We start from the raw sequence: 17265 nt of genomic DNA, 5'->3' as shown, positions 1-17265 counted from the left end.
TTGCCAAGCAAAGAGTCTCCTCACTACGAAAGCCCATTAGTGCCATCGCAAGTACATATTCAGCCATTCTTGTTTTTTTTAAGTACATATTTAGCGATTCTTGTTTTTTTTTAGTACATATTCAGCGAATCTTGTTTTTTGGAAGTACATATTCAGCGAATCTTGTTTTTTGGAAGTTTTTTTGAAGTACATATTCAGCGATTCTTGTTTTTTTGAAGTACATATTCAGCGAATCTTGTTTTTTTGAAGTACATATTCAGCGAATCTTGTTTTTTTTTAAGTACATATTCAGCGATTCTTGTTTTTTGGAAGTACATATTCAGCGATTCTTGTTTTTTTGAAGTACATATTTAGCGAATCTTGTTTTTTGGAAGTACATATTCAGCGAGTCTTGTTTTTTTTAAGTACATATTCAGCGAATCTTGTTTTTTGGAAGTACATATTTGGCGAGTTGTTTTTTAGATATGTTTTCCCCCATCCTCGCGCGGCGTCAGGTGCACGGTGTGTGAGGGCGCATTTGACATGGTGGATTCTTCCGGATCAGATAAGCGGCGGATTTCAGCTTTTTTTTATCTTCATCTTTTTCATGATTTAGTTTTTAGCCAAGTGAAGGTTGATAGGTACGCCATTCTTTATAGCTTTGAGGCTGTACCCCTTCACTTTACAGACGATAACAAGGTCATCATGTTGTTCACAAAGTCAGAAAGTGAAACGTCTTCCAATGATGTCACATACAAATTTTTACAAATTAATGAGACTTGGTCAAACTAGGAATGCCTCATCATTATAGTACCTGGATTAGATTCATGAAGCACAACTGTATTAAAGATGTATCCAGAAAATCGCCACTGAAATGACCATCATCTTTAAGTTCTTCAAATAAGTTAATCCAATACTGAGTGCAATTTTTCCGAAATACACTCCACCAACATTCGATGCGCTGATTGCTTTGACTGGTACCTTGAAGAAAACTCCTGTCTCCTGCAAACGCATCTTGGCAATTAGTTCTCATGAAGTGTTGCATTTGTCGAACGTACCATTTTCAGTTCCAAAGTCTGACCGAATTACTCTCGGACACCCCATTTTTGCCCTTACCGTTTTCATATAATAACCAGCAATGACACTAGGATCACTACTTGTTATGTAAGCTTCTACCCAAAGCACGTTTCTGGAAAAAACATCAATGCAGCCGTTTATACAAATTCCATACGGTTTCAGTTTATCATACGAGTCCAAGTGCCATAGGAAGTTTGGACCGCTTACGTGATATCTGCGTCTCTGAAGCCGTCTCCTTGCCCTCTGTTGAACGCCTTCTGGATCTAGTATTCCCAACAGAAGGCGCACTGTTTCTCTATCAATACTGATTCTATTCTGAATGCATCGCAAGTGCATCCACCTATAACCATGCAGTTGCCCCGATGTTTGCAACTCTCCTTCAATAAAGGTAGCGACGTCTACAATGATTTTTTCGCCGAAAGAGACCAAGAGCTCACAGTTTCCTGTTAAGATGCCGTTTGCTTATGATAATATTATTGTTTGCAAGAAGCGATGCAATTATTTCATCTTAATTAAGCCCCAAATTAACGTAATGACGAATTAATTCGTTACTGATCTCTGCTATCGGCATGACTGCCTTTACAGACCAAAATATATGGCTAACAGCGCCCTCATGCACATCGCCAAACATAACACTTCAAAAAAACAAGAATCGCTGAACATGTACTTCAAAAAAACAAGAATCGCTGAACATGTACTTTAAAAAAACAAGAATCGCTGAACATGTACTTCAAAAAAACAAGAATCGCTGAACATGTACTTCAAAAAAACAAGAATCGCTGAACATGTACTAAAAAAAAACAAGAATCGCAGTGAATATGTACTTGCAATGGCACTAATGGGCTTTCGTAGATTTGGAAGCCAGTAATTATTCACACTTTTTATATATTTTTTTATTTTCTTATTTTTTTAATTTTTTTATTTTGTACAAGTTACCATGGTAATTTAAAAAATTTAATAAAAAAATATTTTGAATAAAATGAAGGCAACTTCTGGCTATACAGTCATACATAGAGTCTCAAAGAACACTTGTAGTCACTGCAGATGTTTCTTCCATGTATGGCTTCACCGGGAAACCATACTTTCTCGTTTGCCGTGAAAACAGGAAAAACTCAAAACAAATGGGGCCAGTTGAAGTCATTGAAGATCGGTGTGTGGTGTGAACATTTCAATGTCCATCAAGTTTTAATACATGTTTGCATACTTCATATTAACAAATGAAGATAATTAGGGCATCGGTTGATATATGGCATCATTATTTTTTTCCCAATTCAAAGAAAAAGGCATATTAGCGTGAAAACTGGTAAGCAGAGGATATATATACCCTGTGTGTAAAGCTGGGAACATGCCAAGTACAATTAAGGTTGCGCTGAGTATAAGGCCTTTTATCCTTTATGGTGATAAAAGGAATTGTTATTAAAATAAAAACATTCAACGTTCAGTTTATTTTGTGGTAGTCTTCACACTTGGTGTATCTCAACATATGCATGAAATAACAAACCTGTGAAAATTTGAGCTCATAGGTCGTAGAAGTTGCGAGATAATAATGAAAGAAAAAACACCCTTGTCACACAAAGTTGTGTGCGTTTAGATGGTTGATTTCGAGACCTCAAGTTCTAAACTTGAGGTCTCGAAATCAAATTCATGGAAAATTACTTCTTTCTCGAAAACTACGTCACTTCAGAGGGAGCTATTTCTCACAATGTTTATACCATCAACTTCTCCCCATTACTCGTAATCAAGAAAGGTTTTATGCTAATAATTATTTTGAGTAATTACCAATAGTGTCCACTGCCTTTAAAGATATGCGCAATTGAAACAATGAATGTTATTTTTTAAAACATAATGTTATGGCGTCAATGATGACATCATCTTGAAAATGATTCGGTTGTGTGTATTCACTTAGGTCTAAGTACATGCCAAGTTTCAACACAGTACAACATTCACTTATTGTGAAAATTGCTTGAGAAGGTTCAGTGGGGGAGGGACCTAAGGCAGAACAAGAAAAATAGGTTTTTGACTGTTGGCCAAACACCTAAAACACAACAAAATCAAGAGGAGCCACATGCTCATATTGCATGAACACCTAATAAAATGAATCAATCAGACAAGGAAGAATTGAAATTTACAACTGAATTTATTTGTTTCTGGTTCTTTCAAAGTTTCCTTAAAATTAAAATAAAATAACAATTATTCTAAATATTTAATATTTAAATGATATCAACTTGAAGTTTCTCACCACCATTAAAGGTAAATCACAAGTCTTTTTATAATGCAGGTTTCCAAGTTCAAGTTTAACCATTTGTGTGCAATTTTAATTGATGTTTTAATATCCTCGGCCATTCACAACTCCTGTATTTAAACTAGATTTTGATCTATGAATCAATATTCATCTTAATACCCTACTATTGTTATACATGTACTCCTGATTATTTACCCCGCCATAATTGTGCTATCCTCCGACCATTTCACTATTCCAATCCAGTAAAATGTCTTAAGTCATGTTAAAGGCAGTGGACACTATTGGTACCTGTCAAAGACTAGCCTTCACAGTTGGTGTATCTCAACATAAGCATAAAATAACAAACCTGTGAAAATTTGAGCTCAATCGGTCATCGAACATGCGAGATAATAATGAAAGAAAAAAACACCCTTGTCACACGAAGTTGTGTGCGTTTAGATGGTTGATGGCTGAGGTCTCGAAATAAAAATCATGGAAAATTACGTCTTCCTCTAAAACTATGGCACTTCAGAGGGAGCCGTTTCTCACAATGTTTTATACCATCAACCTCTCCTCATTACTCGTCACCAAGTAAGGTTTTATGCCAAGAATTATTTTGAGTAATTACCAATAGTGTCCACTGCCTTTAAAGGTTATTTGTAGAGGTTTAAGCAACTGCTTCAGCCTGATCATTTACTTACACATGTATGCTGGACCTCTTACGTGATAAGCAATTGCTAGTTTTCATTTATATGGCTTTATTATCTTAATAACTAAACATGGTAAAACTAAAAGTAAATGCTACAGGACAATAGGACAATAGGACAAGCTCCTGGTATACAACCTGGGCAAAGTATCTTGCTCAAGGACACAAGTGTCATGCCGGGATTTGAACCCACACTCTGGTGACTTACATGTACATGTAGTACCAGAAGTTGAACTCCATGCTCTTCTTAACCACTCGGCCATGACACTCAACGAATCAAAGCAAAACGTTTTTGTTATAAAGCTACTGAAACGCCATAGTGACCAAAGCACAAGCAGAAAGTTAAGTGGAGCAGTAGAGTGCTTTTATAGAGAAGTGGAGAGCTGAATACGAGCATAGATATTTAATTAAAATTTTATAAGTTTAAATGTGACCCGCTCAGTGAAAATGAGTCACATGTAGGCAATTTCAAGAATTGAGTTATATGCATGGCTGGAAAGAACACATCAGCAGCAGTAATTTGGTATGTGTCTAAGCTTTGGAGTGTATCGCCTTGCTGAGTTACTCCCGTTTGAAATTAGCCACTACACCATTTTTTGTGAAAAACGAATTACAAGTAAAATGATATTTTAAACTACCATTGTGTGCAAAAGGATACAAATTAGACATAAGTATGATCACAAAATTATTGTATTCATAGCTTTATTGCCTAAAAGTAAGTGTTCTAAAGGTTATGACCATGCAACTAAAGATCTTAAATAGAAAAGAAAAAAGATTTCTTTTTAAAGATTCTTTTTAATACATTTTCCACTTTAAACTGTCCATAACTTAATATTGCATTGCGCGACATGTGACTCATTTTCACAGAGTGGGTCACAGATAACATTATGCACAACATTCTACTGAAATGCTCTTACTAATGTTTCCTCTGATTTCATGATCAATTAGCCTAAATGACCGACACATACATTTCAGAGAGGGAAAAAAATGCTTTGTTATATCTTTAAAAAGCTTACGGTATATTTTACCTTGGCAAAAATAAATACACATTAATGTGTAAAAGCCGTTTGAGTTTTTGTGCATTGTTTCTGTTGTGAAACATAAACACTGCATTCGTCTATTCAGTATAGGTTTTCCCAGACAGTTTCATCAAAAATCCATTCATTTTAACTCCAGGCTCATTCAACTTTTGTTTGAAAACGAATGCTCTGTTGAATCAGCCTTCAACATTCAAGAGTAATTCCCTGGTCAAGTCAGATCATTCAATTTCACTAGACCACAAGAATCATTTTATTTTGTAAAAGCCAGCAGCAAGACCTGGTCAACCATTCAATTTCCTTTTATGAGCAAACAATTTTCAAAAGGTTTGCATTCAGATTCAAGTTATATGTTATGTGCTTTGAGGGAAACTTATTTGCCATTATCTCCAAGTGAAGGCCAATGCAATTTCGGCTCAAAAGACGGCTGCCCAAGGTCGGTACAGAGCAGTAAATAATGTACATGAAAATAGGGCGAGACTGGTTGAAACATTAAAGAAGAAAAAATTAACTTCTTTTTGAAAAATTTGTTAATTTCTAATTGGAAATGGTCCTGACATTTACAGAAAAACAACAACATAGCCAGGGCAAAAAAAAAAAACCATCAAGGCTAAAGCAAAGTTATCGGGTGCAGACATAAACTTAAGGAAGGGTAACAATGCAAAAGGAACAACTATTTCAATTAAGAAAAACCACAAGATGTAAATAATGATGTAAAATACATACAACACCTCTTACAAAGGACAACTTATGTGCTAGTACAGGAGCTACATTGTAGTATTCACATTTTTGTCATAAAGCCATACGTCCTCTTTAATTAAAATAATAATAATAATAATAAGACATTTGTAAAGCGCCTAATGCAAAAAGCCTCTAAGCGCATAAAGAGAACAATAAAATAAACAATGAGACAAAAAGATACAAGATACAAATAAGCAAATTACAAAAAAAATCAGCTTCGTCACGAAATAACGTTCTGAATTTTTAACCGTTGCGCGTTGCATGTGACACTGGAAGATAAATTCATTACAACTCGTGCGCTCGTGGAATACGGAAAAATATAGCATGTCTGCGCCCCATTTCTGACTCTACCTTCAGCCTCATTGGATATTGGATGCAGGAGCTCTATATTTTTCAATATTCAACACGCGCTTGTGTGATAACTTATATTAGCCCCCTTCCTTCAAGCCAAAGATTAGGAATTAGAGCAAAAATTACATTAAGGGGCCCTTACCAAGCACCATGGGTTGGTTATGTCAAGTTGTTGCTAATGTGCAACCCAATCAGCTTTGCATATCCAGTCATAAATTTACCATTGCTTATCAAAGCAATGGGCTGATCAAGTGTTACAAACCCTTCATAAAACAAAACTATAAAAAGGGGATTTGTTGTGAATCCCAGCAGTCAGCTCTATTCTTCATGAATTTTCCAACACGGGTTCACTCAAAATCCTGACAGAAAAAAGGTCTTCTACAAATTGTAGTCAACTGGCAGGCTACACATGATGTTTACATTAGTTGGGTCTGTGCAGTCCTTTTAACTTTACACTAGATTTCCACACTAGTTATCGCTGATAATCTCATGGAAAATAGCAAAATTATGACATACTTGTAGATAAGAGAGTGTAATGTTAGTGATGCACTAGGCAAATTGACCGCTTTAGAATCGACTAATTTGTACAATAATACAACCTCTTACATAGAATCTGCTTGATCTAATAAGACACAAAGTTTTTGGGGTTCAACAAAGAATTGATTAGAGTGGGATTCGAACCAACGACCTCCAGATTAACGTACTAAAAGCTAAACAGAATCGACTTATTTGTACAATAATAAAACCTCAAACATAGAATCTGCTTAATCTAATAAGACGCCAAATTTTTGGGGTTGAACAAAGAATTGACTAGAGTGGGATTTGAACCAACGACCTCCAGATTAACGTACTAAATGCTACACACAGCCATGAATGCCTAAGAGCACTAGTTTATTTAAGTTGCTACATTAGGGAATAACGGTGCGAGTACCCGGTCTTCACTGCATGGTAATGACCGGGTATGAACACTGTTATTCCCATTAATAAATACCTTTTTTAGCGAATTAAACGGCTAAAATTGTCCAATTTGTGACTTTTCTCTCGGCGGTACTTCCAGACCTGTTCAGGGGCCATATTTGAGCTTTTGATGGTTCCCATCTCTTTCGTGCGTTAATCACATTACTGATCTTTGAGACCAGTGACTCTTGTGAATAATGATCTGTTCAGCGCCTTCACTGGGGTCAAAGGAGGCAAATGATTGGACGATAGCTGTTCCTTGTGCATTAAAACGCGCGCATGAGCGTCAGTTTATACGCGCGCACTCAAAATTGATACATTTTCAGCGCGCGTACGTGCGCGAAGTTGCAATGAAACATACAGGGATATAAATAAGCGTGCGATACAGTGCAACTCGCAAGGTTACACAATGTATGCTGATTTAGTGGCCACTTATTCGCTATTTTCCAAAGTTGGTCTTTATAACATCAATAACACTCTCACACGTGACCGGGTTTTGACCAATCAGAGACTTGAAACCGTCCAAGGTATTTATTAATAGTGTTTCAAATTTCACTCTGAAACCTAACTTTGTTGTAATTATACACAGGAAGCATGGACATTTGTACAACATACATACGGAAGAGCATAATTATTCAGTTGGTATAATCATATTGCATTACGAGTTGTACATTAACAATTCAAACAATAAGCCAGAAATTCACAAAAAGGAACATTACAAAATTGCTTTTTGCTAACAAAACAGTTGCTTGCAGTGTAAGAACTTTACATAATCCATCTGACAAATCTGCAAAAGTTTGAGATCGATCTGCCATCCGGGTCAAAAGAACCAAAATCTCTTGACTTTGGCATCCCCACAAGGCTCTGTTATTGGCCCACAACCGTTCACCATGTACACCAGTCCAACCGCCATCATCATCAAGCAGCATGAGGACGTGCAATACCATTCCTATGCGGACGATGTGCAACTATTCATTGCAGTCGATCCCAGGAGTCATAATTCCATCAAAGCTGGTCTATCGTCATTGTCAGAGAGCATTACGGACGTGGATGGCTCACAACATGCTGAAACTTAACTGCAGCAAAACTCAGTTCATGGTTGTCGCTATTTCCCCTCGCAAATATTTCACTTCGGATCAACAACGAGATCATTGCACCTTCCACTACTGTTTGGAACTTTGGGGTGGAGTTTGACTCTGCTCTGAAGATGAACCATCACGTGTCTTCTCTTTGTCGCTCGCAATATAGGACGCATAAGGCCATTTGCCGACAACTCAACATGCGAAAAGGGCAGTTCGGGCAGTTGTCACATCAAGACTCAACTTTTTTAACTCATTGCTACATGGGATCTCATCATCCGATACCAAAGGCCTTCAGGGCGTCCAAAACCGGGCTGCAAAACTGATAAAAAGTGTCGTAAATACGACCACGTCACACCACTTCGATGGCTCCCAGTCCATCAGCGTATTGTTTTCAAGATTCTCACCATTGTATACAAATGTCTTCACCATACCTCTCCTACATATCTCACCAGTCTCATCAAGATTCACCAACCTGGAAGACCGGCCGTCGCTCTGGTTCAGACAGTACACTCTTGGCAGTTCCAAAGGTGCAATCCGCTGCTGGGGATCATGCTTTATACGCACATGCTCTGCGCCTTTGGAACCGTCTCCTTCATCAAATCCATTCCGCAGGGGTCACATAACTTGTTCAATGATTGATTGCTTTGACTGTTTTCCCATTATCAGTGCCATTATTTATTTGCTTATTGTATAGTTTCTTGTAAAGCGCTGTGGTACCTTGTGTAAGAGCGCTATATAAACAAGGGAATAAAAGGGTAGCGACGAGTTCTTAAACAGCCGTTTAGAACCGGAAGGGTCGTTGCCGTATAATTCGCATGGCAACGACCCTGCAGGGCATTAAACGGCCGTTTTAGACAAGTCAATACTCTGTTATTCCCATTCATAAATGCCTTTTTGGTTAAAAGGCGTAAAAAAGTAAGAAACTCTTTCAAACTTATTCGTTTCTGACGTGCTTGAGCTCTGTAGGCTACGTCCGTATGTTGCATTGTTATGACTGAGAGGACAGTTTCAGGATCCGTTCGTATGCGTATAGTCTTCGTGCAAGACGTTCTAGTTTTCTTTTCACACACAGCACGGCCAACTTACCAACAGCGCCCGCATCGCCCGTAACAAGATCCGTCTCGCACCGAGACTAGCACGTAGTATCCGAAAACAACCGGTTATAAACAGTGCTCCAGCTGGTCACTATCAACCGTTTAAACACCCCCACGTGAAGCGCTCTCCATCCATAGGAATAGCGAAACTGTCTGAGGTATTTATGAATGTCTCTTAATATTATTACTGTTAAAAGAAAATAGTGAAAAAACCAATAACACATTTTGCATGAAATTGATTTAAAAAGAAATTTAATGAAACGCTCACTGAGCGATAAACTGCAAACTGGAAATTTGTTTATTTATTTCTCATCTAAACATCAAATTTCAGACAGAAATATTTCAAGGGATGGTTTCTACTATCATCATCATTAGACCATGTAAGCTGTATGTAAACCTGTGATCTTAGATGGGTTTTTTTCTTCTTACCAATTCTGGATTGTACCTTTAACATCAATAAAATGTGTGACATGTAGCTGATTTATTATTTTGTCTATAAGGGAGAGCAGACCTATAATTACAACCACAGCATTTCTAGATTATAAGTACCTTTATTAATCTATAGAATACATGGATCATCAATCTACATCTACTTAAGGCTGACACTATTTTACAAGTAGCTTCCACTTCATATTCAAATTACATACACCAATTACCATTAAATGGTTGTACATCAAGGTGCAAGTTATCTCTTGGATTCAACATGTGGCTTGGCATCATACTTGCTCCAGTTTACTTCTCACTGTCTGGTGAATTAATGCTGGATTTTCGACTTGTAACTCCTGTAACGAAATGGTTATGCAATGTGTATTTTAAAAATGATAAACTAAAAAATTTTCAGTCAAGATATTTGAGTCAAGATATGTACTTTATTTAAGTGTCGGCAGCAAAACTGTAGAATAGGTGGTTGCCATCTTAACTTTTAATGCACAACTGTGCAGGCTTTCAGAAGGTTCTTATGAAATATCCATATAATTATAAAAATATTGGATACAATATAAGCACATTTTTCACAGAATTTAATCAGGAGGTGAAATCTAATGTTTCATTTCACAAGGCACAAAAAAGGGAAAGCCCGATTTCACCGAGTGATTACACTCTGTAACAATGCACAGACAAAATGGATCCTTGCTGTGTACAGTGTATGTGAATTTTTTTCACAATAAACACAAAATAGCCACAGAAACTCATCCACCCAGAACTGAAAAAAACAAAACAAAAACTTCTACACAATGTGGAGGACTTTAAGACACAGACCTTGTCTGCTGTGACATGATCTTCCCTTGTTTGGGCAAACAATGTCACGGCACGCTACTTTTGTGGAGCTAATTTATGGTTTTTGACTCAATAAAATGGCCGACAGTGTTAGTTCGCAGACATTTGTGGGGAACATTATATTCTACTTCTAAAACATCTTATTAACCATATCAATTTCATAACAATTGGTTTCAAATGCTTTTCATGGACCAACATGACCAAGGCAATGTGTCCGTTTCGACCAAGGCATTTTAAGCATGATACAATGACCAACATGACCAAGGCAACGTGTCCGTTTTGACCAAGGCATTTTAAGCATGATACAATGACCAACATGACCAAGGCAATGTGTCCGTTTCCACCAAGGCATTTTAAGCATGATACAATGACCCTTCTTGCCATTTAGATATCCTTCTATCCTTGAGGATTTTCTTTCTTTCAATAAACCCAATGCAACTTACCTGCTGGTCTAAGCACAAGGAAAGTTAGCAGATCAGACAAAGATACAACTCCAACAACGTGATTCTCGCTATCAACAACTACAAGGCGATGAACCTGCAACAAAATAAAACCACCCCATTTAAATAAAGCTTTTCAAATATTTTATAATAACATCAAATTTTCACAAATGATTTTCATATATATAGTTGACCTCATGTCAAATCTGGTGATGTTACTGTTACAGGACCTAAAAGTTTAGATGTGACACATTCCAGCTAGAATACATGCCACGTTATAAAACGCATATTGACTGGCATAATTTGGTATAGGCGGCAAGGATCAATTTTTAATTTGTTTTTTAATTTTACTTCTAACAGTTAAATGATAAAGGACAAATAAAGGCAGTGGACACTATTGGTAATTACTCAAAATAATTATTAGCATAAAACCTTCTTTAGTAACGAGTAATGGGGAGCTGTTGATTGTTTAAAACGTGAGAAACGAGTTTTCAAGAAAGAAATAATTTTCCACGAATTTGATTTTGAGACCTCAGAATTAGATTTTGAGGTCTCATCTGAAAGCACACAATTTCGTGTGACAAGGGTGTTTTTTCTTTCATTGTTATCTCACAACTCCGACGACCAATTGAGTTCAAATTTTCACAGGTTTGTTACTTTTATGCATATGTAAAGATACACCAAGTGAGAAGACTGGTCTTTGACAATTACCAATAGTGTTGGCTCCTTCTTTTATAGACGAAAAGAAATTCACCGAATGTCTTGGTTTTATCCAATGATGGCCACACCAGGAAGGAGTTGGACCATATGTTGACTAGGGACTGCTCGATCTTCTGCACCTATCGTGTCTTCAGGGGTGCAGAGGCCCCAGCAATAACGGACCATCGACTAGTTGTTGGCACAGTCAAACTCCAGCCCTACCTTAAACCTCCAAAACCAACAACTAAGCATCTTGAGGTGAGATCCCTCAAAGTAAGCCCAAACATCGCCACTAATTACAATATCGCTGTCAGCAACAAGTCTAAAGCCCTCAGTGCCCTCGAAGAAGATCTGGAGTCCTCTTGGCCCACCATACATGTACACTCAGTGATTCTGTCCGCCGCTTCAGAAACGATAGGCGTCCTCAGGTACCAGAGGCATCCGTGGCTAACCAGTGGCACACTGGATTTCTTGACGAGAAGCGCCAGCAAGCGCAACTGTGAGGGGACACAAATGAAGCATGTACATTGACAGGCATTTTTAATGCCTAGGCAAAGCAGGACCTATGGAAAACTTGCAGACACTGCCGAAAAAGGGCTGCAAAGAAATAATCTACCGCTTCAGTCACCTGGAAATAGATTTTTTTTTTTTCAAACATTAGAGTATATGTTTCTGAACAATAAAATATTTTGTTGAGTAATTGTTTTTAACAATTTTTATGTTTTAAAAAATAAATAAAGTTGTGACTCCGCCTACCCCTTTTGTGCTGTCAATCGAGGCAGACTTTGCCTCGATCAAACATCGAACACACGTACAAGCAAGTACATCTAAGTCCTAGTCGTGAGTTTGTACAATTCGAAAAAGGTTTCTTCTTGCATTTTTCCGGCAATGTCGACCAGGTGTATTGCTGCTGGATGCAGCAAAACATCTAAACATGAGGTCAGTTTGCAAAGTGGTCCGGTCCGACGTCTTTTCCAGCGCTGTGCAGCAAACACTTCCAGCCGTCGTGCTTCGAGAATCTGGAATACACATTTTGACATGAAGAGAAAAGTTCTTTTCTAAAACATAACGCCATCCCAACAATTTTTCCAGCTAGTGGGGAAGTCGAAAAAGGTACCTGAAAGACGTAACAAACCTAAAGGAGCATTTGCCTAATCAGGTATTGTTTCAACTTTGAGTGCATGTTTTTAGCTTGTGCCAAGCGTCACTACACTTGTGTTGGCACTGCATGCAATTCATCACGCCTCGATTGAGGTCAAGAACAGCGTCTCATGAGTCGGGCTTATTTTCAAATTTGTAAATAACATGAAAACTAATTTTTTTAAACCTTAGTTAATTGTTTATTCATATTCCACTCATCAAAACACATATTTTAGGGACAAAAGCTTTATTTTGACAAAATACCACTTCCAGGTGACTTTTAAAACAGACGTGCTGTAGGACCTGATGGAATTCTTCCCGAACTGCTCAAGTGTGCCGAGACCCTGATAAGCAAAGCCCTTCACGAACTCTTCCTCAAATATGGTCCTCAGGACGGGTGTCAGAAAAACCAATACAGCAGCAACAGGCCTATAACTCTACTTTCAGTCACTGGAAAGGCTTTCTGTCATGTACTCCTGACTCGCATAGAACCTCTACTCACCCGTCACCGTCGACCCCAGCAGTCTGGTTTCACAAGGGGCCATTCAACAATGGATGCAGTGCTCACTCTTCGACTCCTGTCAGAACTGCACAGCGAGTCGGAAAGACCTCTCCATGTTGCTTATGTCGACATTAGGCAGCTTTTGACTCTGTAGATCGGGAAGCCCTATGGAAAGCCCTGAAAGCAACCGGAGTTCCACCGTTTCTTCTTCACCTGATTCAGCTAGGACTTACATAATGGCAGCACCTCCATCGTACCTTTGGTGTTCACCAAGGCTGCATCCTGGCCCTAGCCCTATTTTGCTGTGCCATTGACTGGGTCCTAAACCACTGTCAGACTGATCTCGGCATTACGAATGTTTTAAAATTCATAAATGGTTTGACAAGTTTTGATTTGCGCTATATTTAATGTGGCTGGGATCGCCCGCGAATATATTAACGCATGCACTGGTTCTGCTATTTGCTGCAAACTCACTGTCTACTCCCTTTTGCTGTCAACTCGCCTTCAACTCAACCACTATACAGATGGACTAGTCTTGGACTACGCGTCAGCTTTCAAATACTATAAAGTGAAGTAGATACCTCACATGCAGTGCTGATCATTGACGCCTTGAGCCAAGACTAATCCAAATGCAGGAAAGCGCCCTTTGTTGTCGATGTCATGCAAGCCCTCTCACAATGCAAGATGGCGGCCGACGGCCTCGTAGCTTATAGATGATCTTTTCATGAGAAACAAACTCAATTTTTAAAACTGAAATGGAACTTAAAACTTTCTAATTGGCTAATACTTTATAGTTTTATGCATCTTTTGTGGATTTTAAACTTTTTTTGGAGGAGTTGACGGCAGCGAGTTGATGGTAGAAAATTGGACCCTATTTCCCTATGTGCGTTGCTGACTGATCAAAACGAACACTATTTTGCAAAAGAAGTTTTTATCATAACCGATCCTTAAATTACGAAGCCATGATGCAAAATGGCTGTTGACGAAAAAAAAGTATTATCAAGGGTAGAAGTAAGAGGGTAAGATCATCCAAAAAAAGAAGAAGAATTTTTTTTATTAAGTTTGCATTAGTGTTACTAGTGGGTTAGTAAACAAGATATTGCAGGTGACCCAAAGTTTGACCCCCAAAATAACAAAGTATACAGTTTCCAATGTTCACCTCCGGCGACAAAAAGAAATCAGTCCAGATTTGCCCCTATTTCTGGGATACCAATGTTGGCAGGTATGATATTGGCTGTAGAAACGTCCTTTACCGACCTATCCTACGCTGACGATGCTGTCCTGTTCGTAAGAGAGCCCATAGTGGTCTACCACGCTCCAGAAGTTCAAGGAAGAAGCTGGGACAATGGGTCTACATACATCTTGGGCTAAAACCAAGATCTAGAACTGCACCAGCCTCGGACCACCTTCTGCCCCAGCGTCTGTTGAGGGCCAGCCCGTCGAAACCACAGAAAAGTCCAGATACCTCGACTACGACATTTGTTCTGAAGGTCACCCTTCTCCCATTATCTATCAACGACTAGGTCTCGCCTCTAGAACCTTTGGCCTATTAGATCGTGTGTGGCGGAACACAAGCGCCTCAACCTCAAATCTAAGTTGAGGGTGTGAACACAACATGCATTTTTCCCATCCTACTTTACGGGTCAGAAACCTGGACACTATTGGTAGAAGATGGACGTAGGCTTCAAGCATTTAATACCAGATGCCAATATCTGATACTCGGCATCCGTTGGTCAGACTTCATCTCCAACTAGTCAATCTTAGAAACCATCGGTCTCGAGGACATTTGAGTGACCATCTCACGGCTACGCCACTCCCAGTGGCTTCCAGAAGACACTCCAGCACATGCTGCCCTGACGCTGAGCGTCGGTGCTCGAGGGGGACTGTCCTGGCCCAGCCTGGAAGAGCCAAGAGCGTGACCACACAACACCTGGTTGCACCAGCTAGAAGTGGACCCAGGCATGCAATTCCGCGGAATTCCACGTTTTAAAAAAAGGATCGGCGCTATAAATTTGGCAGTCAGCAACAAATCGTTCGGTCTGGTCGGCTCTAGGTCCCCCTTGATGGACCACAGAGAATGATGATGAATAGTGTCCAGTATCTTTAAAACCTTATTTTTTTTGCCCATCAAATTTAAACCAAGTTTTGGCAATCATGCGAATTACCCATTTTTGTACTTAAAAACCTTGAAATTAGTTCAATGTAATTTCTATTTTGTTTACATTATGAATATGTAATGAGGTCATGAAGTTCATGAATGTTCATCACTGTTCTTCATTTAAAAAAAGGTGTTCATGAACCTGTGGCGTCCACGGTCATTGTAAACCATGACTGTTCATCAAAGTTCAAGAACCTGTTGATCTGCAGTTATGATTTTTCATTTAAAGTTCAACAACTGCAAAAAAGTTTAGATGAAGTTCATAAAAGTTCACGAAATGTTCACTAATGTATTAAAGAACAGCTCAGCTGCTGTGACGAACATGTTATGATCTGTTGATGTAAAACAATTATTTGACCGCTCATTGAATGGTCAAAGAATTGTTTTAGACGAGGGGGGAGATACCCAGCAGCTAGAAAACAGATGATCACCATTGCTCAGGACTACAATCTTCATCAAATTGTGTCAAGTTCTACACGGAACGACAGCATTCTGGACTTAGTCTTCACAAACGTGCCGCTACTAGTACACAACATTAACATATTCACTAGTATCTCAGACCACGACATTGTTTCTTCTGAACTCTTACATTCTTCTCGCAAAATATAACAACAACATAGGAAAATCTACTTAATTCAAAAGGGAAATTTCGGGCACATATTTAACAATTTTAAATCAGTTTGCCGACTCCCTTAAGAATTCACCTGTAAATGATCTGTGGAAAGGATTTAAAGAAGCTCTTAATTCCGCCATGAGCCAACAAAACTTACGTCACCAAGCAACAATTTACCTTGGTTTACAGGCACCCAAAAGAAACTTACATGTAGCACACATAAAAAAAAGGTGTATGACAAAGCAAAGCATACAAACTCGGACTCTGAGAGGAACATCCTCCTGAACCTTGCGTTGAGCCGCATCAAAGCCTGTGGTGATCACCTCTGCAATGTGGGTGAGAGCTTGACAACATGAAACACCAAGCCATTCTGGAGATTTACATGTATAAAGAGCCTAAGACAGAGCTCTACGGGAGTTGCCTCAGTTGCCACCCGAAGCAGAATAGCCGCGTCTCCCCTTGAATACGCAAATGGCCTGAACAACCAGTTCCAGTCGGTCTTTACCCATGAAGATTGTCACAACTTACCTAGGAATAGTAGTGCCGCATCACCATCCGTGGCCCCTATAACATTCACAAGTCAAGGAATTTTTAAACTGTTGAAAGAATTGAAGCCGCATAAAGCAGTACTGAAGGAATGCACTGAAAGTATCCCACCGTAATTGCAGCAAATCTTTCAAAAGTCCATAGATACAGGAGAGTTACCCGAGGACTGGTTAAAAGCAAACGTCTCCCCAATCATGACAATCTTAAAGAAAGGTAATTGTTCAGAACCAGGTAACTACAGAGCCATCTCTCTGACATCCACTACTAGCCACCAAGCGCCTGTACCATTGATATCCTGATAGTGGAGTTTGTGTGCAGTACCGAACAGATGCAGAAGTCACAAAATTCATCTCGCCTGGGAATATTAAACTCATTTGAACTTTTAACATCTCTTATCATTTGAACTTGTGGTTTGGTAGATACAAAAGTAAACCTTTAAAGCAAAACCACATGACACCTGATAGCCCCATCAACCTATGACTTCACAATGTTGTCTGTATACAGGTCAATGTACACCAAATTTTAAAGGCTTATCATAAACTTCACTGCCTACATGTAAGTCTGGTAAAATCGTACTTTGAATTGTTTTTATCTTATGGCTACAGAACGCTTTTAGATGTTATGACACCATTGGTCCTATTAAACAA

At 38.7% G+C, this 17265-nt stretch overlaps 1 protein-coding gene across 2 annotated transcripts in view; it reads right to left on the bottom strand.

Moving 5' to 3' along the window:
* Positions 1–9664: 9664 nt before the first annotated feature.
* LOC117300362 (5'-AMP-activated protein kinase subunit gamma-2-like) overlaps positions 9665–17265 on the bottom strand; it is a 66695-nt gene continuing 59094 nt past the window's right edge. For both annotated transcript variants that reach the window (XM_033784135.1, XM_033784134.1), the window contains exons 12-13: positions 10964–11057; positions 9665–10027 (exon numbers count right to left, since the gene is read on the bottom strand). In XM_033784135.1, coding sequence (XP_033640026.1) covers positions 9978–10027; positions 10964–11057 — 144 coding nt within the window. In that variant the 3' untranslated portion in view covers positions 9665–9977. The remainder of the gene's footprint in view (positions 10028–10963; positions 11058–17265) is intronic.

Source organism: Asterias rubens, chromosome 15 (assembly GCF_902459465.1).
Source record: "Asterias rubens chromosome 15, eAstRub1.3, whole genome shotgun sequence".
In the NCBI taxonomy this organism is placed as follows: Eukaryota; Metazoa; Echinodermata; class Asteroidea; order Forcipulatida; family Asteriidae; genus Asterias; species Asterias rubens.
Note: the sequence above shows the minus strand (reverse complement) of the source record. Positions and strands in the feature narration are given on the sequence as shown.